The sequence below is a fragment of the Trachurus japonicus genome, chromosome 19 (assembly GCF_045865225.1).
Source record: "Trachurus japonicus isolate A0001 chromosome 19, Traja_1.0".
Classification (NCBI taxonomy): Eukaryota; Metazoa; Chordata; class Actinopteri; order Carangiformes; family Carangidae; genus Trachurus; species Trachurus japonicus.
Genome location: NC_140925.1, coordinates 9821381 through 9834135, shown reverse-complemented (window position 1 = coordinate 9834135; position 12755 = coordinate 9821381). Strand labels below are relative to the sequence as shown.

The following is a 12755-nucleotide window of genomic DNA, read 5'->3' as shown; positions in this document are numbered from 1 at the left end:
CACACCCTATTGCTCACACATTGCCTTTTTCCTCCTCACTCTTCCTCTGTTTCTCTTCCTCTCTCACACTCTCTTTCCCTCTCTTCCTCTTTCTGCTCCTCTCTCTCTCTCTCTCTCTCACACACACACACACACACAGACACACACACACACACACTCTGCTCTCCGTCAGCACGACTGCATTACCTTTCCCACTGCCAACCCTCAGCCTGCACAGACTCACAGACTCCGGCCTATTGTTCTGTAACACTTTCACTCCATATGTTCTTCTCAACCATCTTTAACCGCTTCCAAAGCATCAAACGTGACCTTCTGACACGTTGAATTAACACACACACACACACACACACATAGAGGGAGGGAGCGGAAACAACTGTGTGACTACGTCTAGGAAACATCTCCAGGAAATGTTTACACACAGAGATTTTCAGGTTTGACTCGTGATGAATTCTGTGATGTGAAAACTTGGTTTTAAAGGACAATTCCAGGCGAATTCAACTCGGGGGTGTATTTTCATATCATTTTAGGTCTAAAAGAATGAATCTGAAGATTTTCAGTTTAATCGCTCCTGTTTTGCGGTAGTTGCGTCTGTCCGCGCATCGCCACGGCAGCAATGAATGGGTGTGGATGTAAGTTCTGCTGTTTAGGCTGTTTCCAGCCCTCAAAGCCGCAATTTTTTTCCACAGACAGCGTCAGATGGAGACTCAAACATGCACCGAGAAGTTTATTTACTTCAAGCAAGCCGACATGTTTGTAAAACTAGATCTAATTTAAAGTCTCCCGGAGTCTCGCGCGAGACCCAGTTGCCGTGCGCGGTGTGTTCACATGCAGTGGGAAAAGCTACCGTTTGTGTCATAAACACAGGAATATCAACTATCAACTCTTTACTTGCTTCAAGTAAAAAAAACTTCTCGGCGCATCTTTGAGTAGCCATCTGACGCTGTCTGTGGGAAAAAATGTACACTTGAAGCAAGTAAAGAGTTGATATTCCTGTGTTTATGACACAAACGGTAGCTTTTCCCACTGCACCTGAACACACTGAGCACGGCAACTGGGTCTCGCGCGAGACTCCGGGAGACTTTGAATTAGATCTAGTTTTACAAACATGTCGGCTTGCTTGAAGTAAATAAACTTCTCGGTGCATGTTTGAGTAGCCATCTGACGCTGTCTGTGGAAAAAAATTGCGGCTTTGAGGGCTGTAAACAGCCTAAACAGCGGAACTTACATCCACTCCCATTCATTGCTGCCGTGGCGATGCGGGGACAGATGCAACTACCGCAAAACAGGAGCGATTAAACTGAAAATCTTCAGATTCCTTCTTTTAGACCTAAAATGATAGGAAAATACACCCCCGAGTTGAATTCGCCTGGAATTGTCCTTTAACTTAGTGTGAACTTCATGTCGTGTGTTTTGAGAGTAAAACTTTGTGTTCTAAGGTGGAGCTTTGGTTTAAAAAATAGACAGAAAATGTTGCTAATCTCCAGGTTGAGCTGGAGAGCTGAGGTTGAACTCGTGGTCCAGCTACAGACACAGTGTGGCATCCTGATGCTGGACAGGAGCCACAGGGTGGAGGAGGTGTGAGAGTGTGTGTGAGTGGTGGGTTGTGGGTTGAAGTGCAGCACTCTGACTCTTTCCACTGTCTCAAAAAGAAAAAAGAAGATGGCAACTATCTTGACAATTGAATTGATCCATTGTTCCAGCAGTTTTCAAACAAAAGTACAAAAGAAATACCAAACATTCCTCCTCTTCCAACGTGTTCTGAATGACTTTGCTCATTTTCTTCAAGCCGTGTTTACGTGGACCCAAATAAAATTGGAATAAATGCCGATCTGAATAAAACTGCGTCATGTAAACACGCAGATTTAATCCGAACGGGCTCATTCTGAAATACATTTCTTTCCGATCAAGATGGGTGATCAAAGTAGTCTCTGTTTCCGACCTTCATCCACTGACTCCTGGTTTTTTGTGGTGGAAGGGAAACAAAATGAACCGTTGGAGAAAACTACTGTGCTAATCAGACCATAGATCTCCATCTCTGATCAACTGTGCCATGTTTTGATTTCTAATAGTTCTCAACGGGCCTGAAAATTAAAATCTGACCAGACTGGACCCGCGGTCATTGAAGCCCGGACTCACTAGCATTGGCCCAAACCCGTCTGAACCAGCGCGTCCCGCCAGTGCTGTTTGGGTCGGACACACCCATTAAGATCACTCAGCGTATGAATGCAGTGACACATGTAAACACCAGCTCGGATTAGATCATATCACATGTAAACAGTTAAAACCTGAAAGACTCATTTGGAAAAAGTGTCCATGTAAACCCACCTACCGAGACCTGAATGTCTTTATAGATTATTACCACTGGTGGTTCTTTTGGCTCTTTTCTTTGGCTTTTCATGCTACGTAGGTTGTTGATATTTATGTGTACAGATATTTTATCTGGGGTGGAAAGTGTATTTATTTATTATGTTTTATTGTGTTTTTTATCCTTTTTAGTATTTTTGGCTTTGTAGTATGTTTTATGGTTTTTTATTTTACTGTACAGCACTTTGGAAACCTTTGTGTTTATAAATAAATGGATTGGATTGGATGGTTACTACTATAAAAGTAGTATAACTTGTCTACGAATCAGAGGATTGGTGGTCCGTTTTTCCCGGCACTTCCTGTCTGCATTTGAATGCCCTGATGTGTCGCTGGTGTGTGAATGTGTCTAGTGCTACATGCACGGGGAAAACCACTCTAATGGGTGAAAATGGCTTTTTATTGTGCCGTGCTTCTGATTCTCAGCCCTCTTTAACTGCAGCCGTAATCACTGGTGATATTTTATGTTTTAAAACATAACAGGAAATCCCTGGTTACTCATGCATGACGGGATAGTGACTGTTTGTTTGTTTGTATTGTGTATTGATGTCGTGTTTCAGCGACAGACTTCGGTGCTTTATTACTCTGACTGGACTTTTCTTGACCCGGTGCCAGTGTCTTACAGTAACTAGCTGAAGCCGACCGACCAGTCACCAGCAGTGGAGTGAGTGAGCGGTGGTTTTCCATCAGTGCTGCTGTCTGACTCATTCGCCACCTCAGCTGCAGCGTCTGACCTGAGTCAGGATTTTGTATTTTTAAAGAGTTTGTTTTAGGTTTTTCTGCATTTAAAGTTTCTAGTGTTTTTTTTTGACAGGAACTGAGTGACCCCAAGTTCAGATTCACATCACAAACACTACTAGTTACTAATAGTGTCCATCGGAAAACATTTTAAACTCCATGTTTTAAATGGTGTCATCATTTTGAAGCTAAAACTTGTGACTAGTTTGTATTTTTGTGTTGAAAAATGACTTTAGAGATGAATGGAGTATCAAGATAGTTTTTGTTTCTGCAACTTGTTCGTATTTTAAGACAAACATGAATATTCCTGTGTCAGACATGCACAGCCATTATCACTCGGACATTTAACTAGATTTCTTTTATAAACTCTACACAAAACTGATGGCTGAACGTTACTGCTTTGCCTTAATACACTTAAGAACGGCAAATCATGCAACTTTATGAAATTAACCCTCCTGTTGTCCTTCTGGGTCAAATTGACCCAATCTGTTCCCTTCCTCCATCCCTCCTTCTTTCCTTCCTTCCTTCTTTCCACAATCCTTTTTCCATTCCTTCCTTCCTTCCTTCTTTCCTTCCTTCATCCATCCTTTGTCTTCTGCTTCCTTCCTTGACCTAATCTGTTCCTTCCCTCCATTTTTCTTTCCTTCCTTTTCCCCTTCCTTCAGTCCTTCCTTCCTTTGTTCCCTTCGTCCTAACTTCTTCTTCCTTCCTTTTTGACCCAATCTGTTCCCTCCCTCCATCTATCATACCTTCCTATTTCCCTTCCTTCTTTCCTCCCATCTCTCACTTCGTCCTTCCTTCCCTTTGTCCTTCTTTCTTTTTTTCTTTTTTTCTTTCTTTCTTTCTTTCTTTCTTTCTTTCTTTCTTTCTTTCTTTCTTTCTTTCTTTCTTTCTTTCTTTCCTTCCTTCCTTCCTTCCCTTCGTCCTTCTTTCCTTCCTTCCCTCTTTCCCTTTGTCCTTCCTGTCTGCCTTCCTTCCTTCCTTCCTTCCTTTTTTCCTTCTTTCCCTTTGTCCTTCCTGCCTTCTTTCCTTCCTTCCTTTTTTCCTTTCAGCCTTCCTTCCTTCCTTCCTTCCTTCCCTTTGTCCTTCCTTCCTTGACCCAGGAGGACAACAGGAGGGTTAAAGAAGTTTGTATTATCACATATCATGGGTCCAAAATTTCCTTGAATGAATGAATGAATGAATGAATGAAGTCATTTCAGTCAACGTACCCGTTTATCTGCGTTTTAAAAATACATGTAACAGAAAAGCTGTCGCTCATATCAAAGGCGTTCATATCTGCTGAGTTTGTGGACTTGATTTTACACCACAAACTCATGACTCATGTGCTGCTGCTGCTGCTGCTGCTGCTGGAGAGACGTTGAGAATATCGTTCTGTCATTTAATATAGTGCTTATGAGCCCTCAGGACACACAGCACCTGCTGCTTTTCAGTCCAGCCGTCTCATCAGTGATTGAATTACCGCTGTGACAGAAAACCAGGAGCACTCGGAGTCCACGGCTCCGACCCGCTGCTCGGGCGCGTCAGACTGGCAGACTCGTGTTTATTTATGTTTTGGGCCGTTTTAGTGTTGGTCAAAAAATAGTTGCTCGGTTTTGCTTTGCTCTTTTTCTTTTTTTTTCCTGCTGAGAATTTCTAACCGACCAAAAAATTAGGTCATTTTTATCCGTTGGCAATCCAGAGGAAGGCAGACATGCTTTTATCTCTCCTACTTTAGACGTCTTCGGCTCTTTTCAGTTCACTCAGACTCAGTCAAAAGTTCGTCTCACTGCCTCGGCGTGAACTCGGTGTTGGTTTCAGTTCTCCTGTTATCATCAGTCTCCTGTAAATCGTCACATTTAAGACACTGATTCATCTGGATTCATTCATTTTGGAGCCATGGAGTAACTGACAGTTGTGATGTTTGGTTGTCACTGCTACTAAAACTAATGTGACTACAACTCTTTCAGCAGCTGTAACCACCACTTGCAGCAGTAATAAGAAATTGTTGTTTCAATGACAAAATGTTTAGAAATGTTTGTTCCTGTAGCCTCCAATCTGCTCTGAAGACACAGTAGAGAAGATGTACGATAACTTATTGTTCTTGTCTTGTAAATGCAACAATGGGCCGAAGCTCCAGCAGCAGATAACACTTATAGATTGCCTTTTTTTTTTTAAAAAGGGAAAGAAAACAAGAATCACAAAGCAAACTCATTTGTAATCCAATAATCAAATTAGTTTGGTGAATAGTTTTAGCGAGTATCGACTGCTTATTCCAGTGACACAATCTGAGACGATTAGAGGGCGAAAACTCTCATCGCACCGAATGATTTAGTGTTTTCTTTTTTTCTTGAGTTTACTTTAGACCGCAGCATGATGTGTTGCTGTTTGAGATCTCTCAGCCTACTTCACTTCACCCAAACAGATTCTATTGAAGACCGCAGTGAAGTTAGTTTTAAGTTGGGATATTCGACAGACATTCGCAAGCCAAAACTTTCTCCCTGAGCCGACAGCTCCGGTGAGTTTCTGTGGTTACCTACTAGTCCAGGCAAAATAGCGTTTTACGACAGACTAATTGTCACAGAAGGTTTTTCACCATACATCACTTCTATGTGGTGTCTAGAACAACATACTAAAAGTCCTAAGAAATCCTAGTTGGGGAAATATGTTTAATTTGCATCATTATTTACTGTATAAAGTCTATGGTGCCGACAACAATACACCCCAATGGGGCTATTTTTTCCCTTTACTCCTATCACAATGAAACTTTACACAATGAAAGTATCCATGAAATGTAACATTTTTTGTATTACAAGTTTCTTTGAAAATGAATTTGAATATGCAAATGAGCGTCACACTAATCAAATATGCCCAAAATACACTCGAATAGGCTTCTTTTTTTCCTTTACTCCTACCACAATGAAACTTTACACAATGAAAATAGACATTAAAAGTAACATTTTTTGTATTACAAGTTTCTTGGAAAATGAATTTGAATATGCAAATGAGCAATACACTAATGGAAAATGCCCAAAATACACCCGAATAGGCTTATTTTCTTCCTTTACTCCTACCACAATCACACTTCACACAATAAAAGTATACATGAAAAGTAACATTTCTGTATTTCAAGTTTCTTGGAAAATTAATTTTAAATATGTAAATGAGCTCAACACTAATTGACTTATGGTCAAGAAGCCATAAAGCCACAAGCAGCAACAGGGGCCAAATAACTAACACATTCATGTCCATTCAATAAGTTAACCTATGCACTGAGTGCTGTCACTTGCCACACTTGACTTATGCATACACACATGTCACTTGCCACACTTAAAAGACCTATATTGACCTTAAGAATTGATTGCACAGTCTTGTCTCCAGTTGCTTTCTAAATTCTTTTTTTTTTATTAGCGAACAAGCCTTACCTAACGACTTTCCTCCCAGTTTGCAGAGAACATCAGAAGAAAGTCAGAATTAATCAAAGTCGTTTCAACGACTGTGTGTGATGTTATATTAAATATGCTGTTATGTTCAACAATATATGAGCGTGACTAAGAACTAAGTTATTTGGCTCCTGTTTTTGCTGCTTGCGGCTTTATGGCTTCTTGACCATGAGTCAATTAGTGTTGATCTCATTTACATATTTTAAATTAATTTTCCAAGAAACTTGAAATACAGAAATGTTACTTTTCATGTATACTTTTATTGTGTGAGTAAGTTTTATAAGTGTGATTGTGGTAGGAGTAAGCCTATTCGGGTGTATTTTGGGCATATTCCATTAGTGTAAGGCTCATTTGCATATTCAAATTCATTTTCCAAGAAACTTGTAATACAAACAATGTTAGGCTACTTTTAATGTCTACTTTCATTGTGTAAAGTTTCATTGTGGTAGGAGTAAAGGAAAAAAAGAAGCCTATTCGGGTGTATTTTGGGCATATTTGATTAGTGTACTGCTCATTTGCATATTCAAATTAATTTTCAAAGAAACTTGTAATACAAAAAATGTTACATTTCATGGATACTTTCATCATGTAAAGTTTCATTGTGATAGGAGTAAAGGAAAAAAACAGCCCCATTGGGGTGTATTGTTGTCGGCACCATAGACTTTATACAGTAAATAATGATGCAAATTAAACATATTTCCCCAACTAGGATTTCTTAGGACTTTTAGTATGTTGTTCTAGACACCTCATAGAAATGATGTATGGTGAAAAACCTTCTGTGACAATTAGTTCTATTTTTGGGTCCAAAATGAGCTAAATTGCCTGGACTATACAGTCACGCTGCCACTGAACGTAAAAAATGGCGATGCAACATGGCAGCCAAAGTTCGGTTCGCCCTCCCTTGTATATTTGTAACGACTTGTAACAACTCATTCTAAGGTACGAGAAAGCTTTCATTTGTATGCGGGTGTGATTCGACTTAAGTGAAATACGTATTCATGAAAACAATATTAGATTTTTGCTAATAAAAAGCCAAATAAGTTACATACTGGGGCTTTAAATATCCCACTTTTTTTTGTTGCAAACAGGAAGTCGGTACACGCTGTTGCTGCCTTCTCTGTGTGTTTACTGTAAAGCCTGCACTTGAAATGTTGGAGTGGCTTGCTCGGAGTTGCACTGTGCTACCCGGAGCGAGTGTCTGTCGAATATCCAACTTGAAATTAACTTAAGTGAGGCCTATTGAAGTGATTTCTTGATCCAAAATTAGGTTTATCACAGTTAGTTCACGATTTAGGGCCGGATTTACTAAAGGTTTGCGTGTATTAAAACGTGTGCAAACGTGATTGCACGCGCAAACACATGTGGAACCTGATCTACTAACCGGACGCACCGAGGATTGCGTCCCTCACACGAGCAGAATAGCACGTGCGATCCATTTAGCGTGTTTGCCTTGATGAATATGTAAATCTGGGCGTTTCAGCCAGAACGTGCTAAATACTGGGAGGAGTAGATGCAAATAGATTTATTTAGCGCGTGCAATGTGATTTACCAAACCAGGAAGAGATTGCGGTGGCTGTTTTTGCGTCTTTATTCACCACGTCTGAAAACCATGTACTAACTGATACAACTTTGCCAAAACGTATGCGTTTATTGATTTGATACCTGTCAGAGCCCCGTGATCTTACATCTCTGCATTTCCTCACGTCTGGGTAATTCTGTAATAGTTTTTCAGCCGTGTTAAAAGTCTTTTACGCGCCGTTACGCACGGGGCACGTCTGTCCTGCAGTGCGCTCCGTAGGCTCCTCTCCTCCCAGTACCTGGCTGCTCAGCTCCGTCTCTCAGTCCCGGTCCCGGACTGAGACACGTCACCACTGCCTTCACCCGTGTTTGATCCCTCTGGTCAGTGGTCAGAGCGTTTAGATCCGTATGTCCCACCTGAGCTCTCTATTAATCCACTCGATCATGGGCGGCACACACACACACACACACACACACATATTACAGGTGTGTGATTGTCGCTGCAGCTGCTGCCTGTTAGTCACTATATGACGAGTTGGGCCCTGTAGCGATTTGTGTTTATTTATCTAAACAGAGCGCGAGAGAGATGAACACACATGCTGTCATTATGCATCGGATCAAATGTCATTCTGTCCCTTCGTCCGTCCAGCTCTCTGTCCACTCTCTCCATGGCGGAAACGATTACACGCGCAAAACCCTCATTTACATATTGCGGTTTGCACGTGTTTTCATTTAGCGGGTTACTCTTAGTAGATCACCTGTTTTGCGTGCACTAACCAAACTCGCAATATTATAGCGGGCGCAAACAATATAGCGTCCGCTATCTGAGATCTTAGTAAATCCGGCCCTTAAAGGGATAGTAGCATTTTTTTTAAAGTGGGGTTGTATGATCTCCAAATAGCCCCTAAGTACTTTAATTGCAGTAGCAGACTCTCTACACTCCTCCCGTTAGCAACGCCAGCCCATAATAGCCCTGCCCAGAGATTTACAACATGCATTGTTGTGAATGGACCCAAAGAAACGGCCTATTTTCGCGGCCTAAAAGAGGTTTTACCTGAAAAAAAAAATACACAGTTCCATTGTTCGCTATAATATAATTTTTTCCAGCCCCTCAAAGTGCAGGAAAAATACTGTTTTTATTTGGAGCTAACCAACTGCTGATCAGCGGGCGCTAGCCCTGGGCGGAGGGATACGTAAGTTGGTTAGGTCCAAATAAAAACTGCGTTTTTCCTGCACTTTGAAGGGCTGGAAAAAATTATATTATAGCGAACAATGGAACTGTGTTTTTGTTTTTCACATAAAACCTCTTTTAGGCCACGAAAATAGGCTGTTTCTTTGGGTACATTCACAACAATGTATATTGTAAATCTCTGGGCAGGGCTATTATGGGCTGGCGTTGCTAACGGGAGGAGTGCAGAGAGTCTTCTACTGCAATTAAAGTACTTAGGGGCTATTTGTAGATCATACAACCCCACTTTAAAAAAATGCTACTATCCCTTTAACAAGGGGGGCAATTACTTCTTCACATAGGATCAGGTAGGTTTAGATATCTTTTTTCCCATTAAAAAAAAAAAAATCATCATTTAAAAACTGCATTTTATATTTACTTGGGTTATCTTTGTCTAATATCCAAATTTATTTGATGATCTTAAACATTTAAGTGTTAAGAGGGCAAATACCTTTTCACAGCAGCACTGTAGATGTTGGTGTATTTTCATGGGGTCAAAAGAAGCCAAAAGAATCAAGTAGCCACTTTGGATCCACCTGAAACTGGACTAACTTCACATGAAACTGAACAGAAAGAGAAAATGTTGATCCATAACCTCAATGGAAGATAATATTTACATTTACACATGGAGATGATACAGCAGCATTAGGACAAAACAGAAAACTGACTGGTTGCATAAGGGGGTCACAACGACAACGGCGGTCTGGCGGTTGTCTGGATGTAAATAGTGTAAACAAGCTTTTTCCCTCTGATCCTCTTCTTTGGTCTCAGAGCACTGGCCTCAAAACACAGTTAAGTGGCCTAGCTTTTCTGTCCGAGCCCCCCCACCCCACCCACCCACCCATGCAACAGTTTGATTTGGTTTCTATTTTACCGCTACAAAGCACTCCGAGAGCTGTTTTTGTTCGAGAAAAGTGCACTACAAATGCCATTTATTATTGATATGGGCTGATATTGAGGCCAGCTGTGCTGTGAGGCGTTTGTTTTAGTCCAGTCTGGGTTTTTTGTTGTAGAGCACTTTGGACCTGACAAGTTGACAACGAGTTCCCACTGATTCTGTTTTATGGGTCAGTTGACAGAACATGGTGCCGATTTACAGGACAAACGTGTTTATAAAGGGTTTCGTTTCAGCGTGAGAGAAATGAAAAAACGCACACAAGCACATTAATGAATACATGTGGAGATGGACACACTCTGACAATGCAGGGGACTTTCAGGAAAAGCATCTATGGCAGAGTGTATATTTCAGGCATTGAAATGAAGTATTAATGGATTTCCATATGGGTGTGTGTGTCTGTGTGTGTGTCTGTGTGTGTGTGTGTGTGTGTGTGTGTGTGTGTGTGTGTGTGTGTGTGTGTGTGTGTTTGCAGAGTATCTTTGCTCAGTTCCAGTTCAGCAGTGAGCGTGTGCTGCCATCAGATGCACTGCGGAGCGCTCTGGCCAAGACTTTCCAAGACGAACAACGCTTTCAGCTGGGCATCATGGACGACGCTGCCGAGTGCTTCGTGAGTCTGCAACACCACATGGCCACACACACAGTACACACACACACACACACACACACACACACACACACACACAGAAGTGAGGGATTGCCTGGAGGCTTATTTGAGGAACTCCCAGGTCTTTACTGCAGTCAGAAATCTCCAGGCGGACAGGATGATATCCAGCACAGCAGCCTCAAAGAAATATGTTTTTTGTCAAGTGGATGATATTCAACTTTTGTTTTGACCACAGTTTGTATTTTACACCGTATTATACTACGGTGCAAGCATACAGTATGTCTTCACATGCATGATGTGAGTATTTACACTTGTGAAAATGATAACACATCATGTTATTGCGTTCCATCTTCCCAAACTGGTTTAAATAGATTGATTAAAACAGCCAGCTGAAAAGTTTTTCCAGTGCTACGTAGCCAGCGTTAGCATTAACAGCTGTTTATTTACCAGACTACAATTAACGTTTTGAGTTCAGCATCAAACTTCATTCCTTTACCGTCTCTACCAGTTTAAAGCTACGCCACTGTTTCATCTTGACTTCAACTGATGTTCAGTGTTGGGCATGTTTCTTTAAAAAAAAAAGTTATGGTTAGTGGTTACTTTCCCCAAAAAGTAACTCAGTTTGTAACTGAATTATAACATTATAAAAATAACAAAATACCAGGAAAAGTAACTATTGCACTATATTCCTGCAACGCTGCCTGGCGGAGGAATACTGAGTGAATTGGTTAGTTCCAGATAAATGGCTTTTTCCCACTAGTTGATGGAGTAAATAAAAAAAAAAGTGCTTATAACGTACACTTTGACAGTTGTATTATTTTGTAATGGGACTTCTTGAGGCACATTTTATTGTCAGTAACGGTAACGACCTTATAAAGGGGGAAACAGTAACTTCTTTGATTACTCGTTACTGAAAAAAGTAGCGCTGTTATTTTATAACGCTGTTATTTTGTAACGCTGTTATTTTATAACGCTGTTATTTTGTAACGCTGTTATTCCCATCACTGCTGATGTTAGCATATTAACCAACTAGTCTGGTCCTGTCTCATCAGTTTCCGACAGGCTGGAAGACATCACACTTAAATTTAGCCCCTTTATCAAGAATCAAAGTACCACTGTTGCTGTTACTTTTTTGTGATATAATGAAGAAATCCGGTGGTATTTAAAGATAGACATTCTTAAAATACACTTATACAAAAGCTAAAATTCAGACAGAAGGCAGTGATCACTTTATTTATTTGTCAGTAACACTTGCTGTGTTGTTTACGTTGTCTTTTGCATAGTATGATATTTGCAGTCTACTCCCTCAGAGGCGAAGCTCCTCTCAGTGGTTGTATTTTTCAAACGTTGGTCTCATTTTGGAATAAACCTAATTTATTGAAGGAGAAAATTAAGAAGAGAAAATGTCATTAGTCACAGGTTTTAATTTTGAAATGTCTTCACACTTTCCTGTGTTTTTTTTTTCTTCCTTTACAACACTCCCTTTCCTTGAGTCTTCCTGTTGCTTTCTCTCTTTCACTTTCAGACTCTTTCTTTCTGCCTTAAAGACCTCCACAGTCTGTGTGTGTGTGTGTGTGTGTGTGCCTGCGTATGTGTGTGTTTTATGTGTGTGCCCGAGAGGCGCTGTCTGATCGATTGGTAGTAAATGTGTTCAGTCAGGGAATCCGTCGGCTTTTTATGAAATATAGATGCTGCTCCCACGGTCGGATTAACAAGAGCACCAAAGGGAACGACCAAGCGCACACGACTCCACACATGCACACACTCTCTCCACACATGCAATATAAACAAACACATATGCCGATGGAGCATGCACACAATACAGAGGAAACCCATTAATTGATGTGCATGTGTTTCTCAGGAGAATCTCTTGATGCGGATCCACTTCCACATCAGTGCGGAGAGCAGAGAGGACATCTGCACGGCCAAACACTGTATACCACACCAGAAGTTTGCCATGACTCTGTTCGAACAGGTAGGAGACTC

At 40.9% G+C, this 12755-nt stretch overlaps 1 protein-coding gene across 2 annotated transcripts in view; it reads left to right on the top strand.

Annotated features, from left to right (window-relative positions):
* The window catches only part of usp54b (ubiquitin specific peptidase 54b), a 76657-nt gene that overhangs the window by 32358 nt on the left and 31544 nt on the right, over positions 1-12755 (top strand). For both annotated transcript variants that reach the window (XM_085762094.1, XM_085762095.1), the window contains 2 exons: positions 10638-10772; positions 12631-12744. In XM_085762094.1, coding sequence (XP_085618220.1) covers positions 10638-10772; positions 12631-12744 — 249 coding nt within the window. The remainder of the gene's footprint in view (positions 1-10637; positions 10773-12630; positions 12745-12755) is intronic.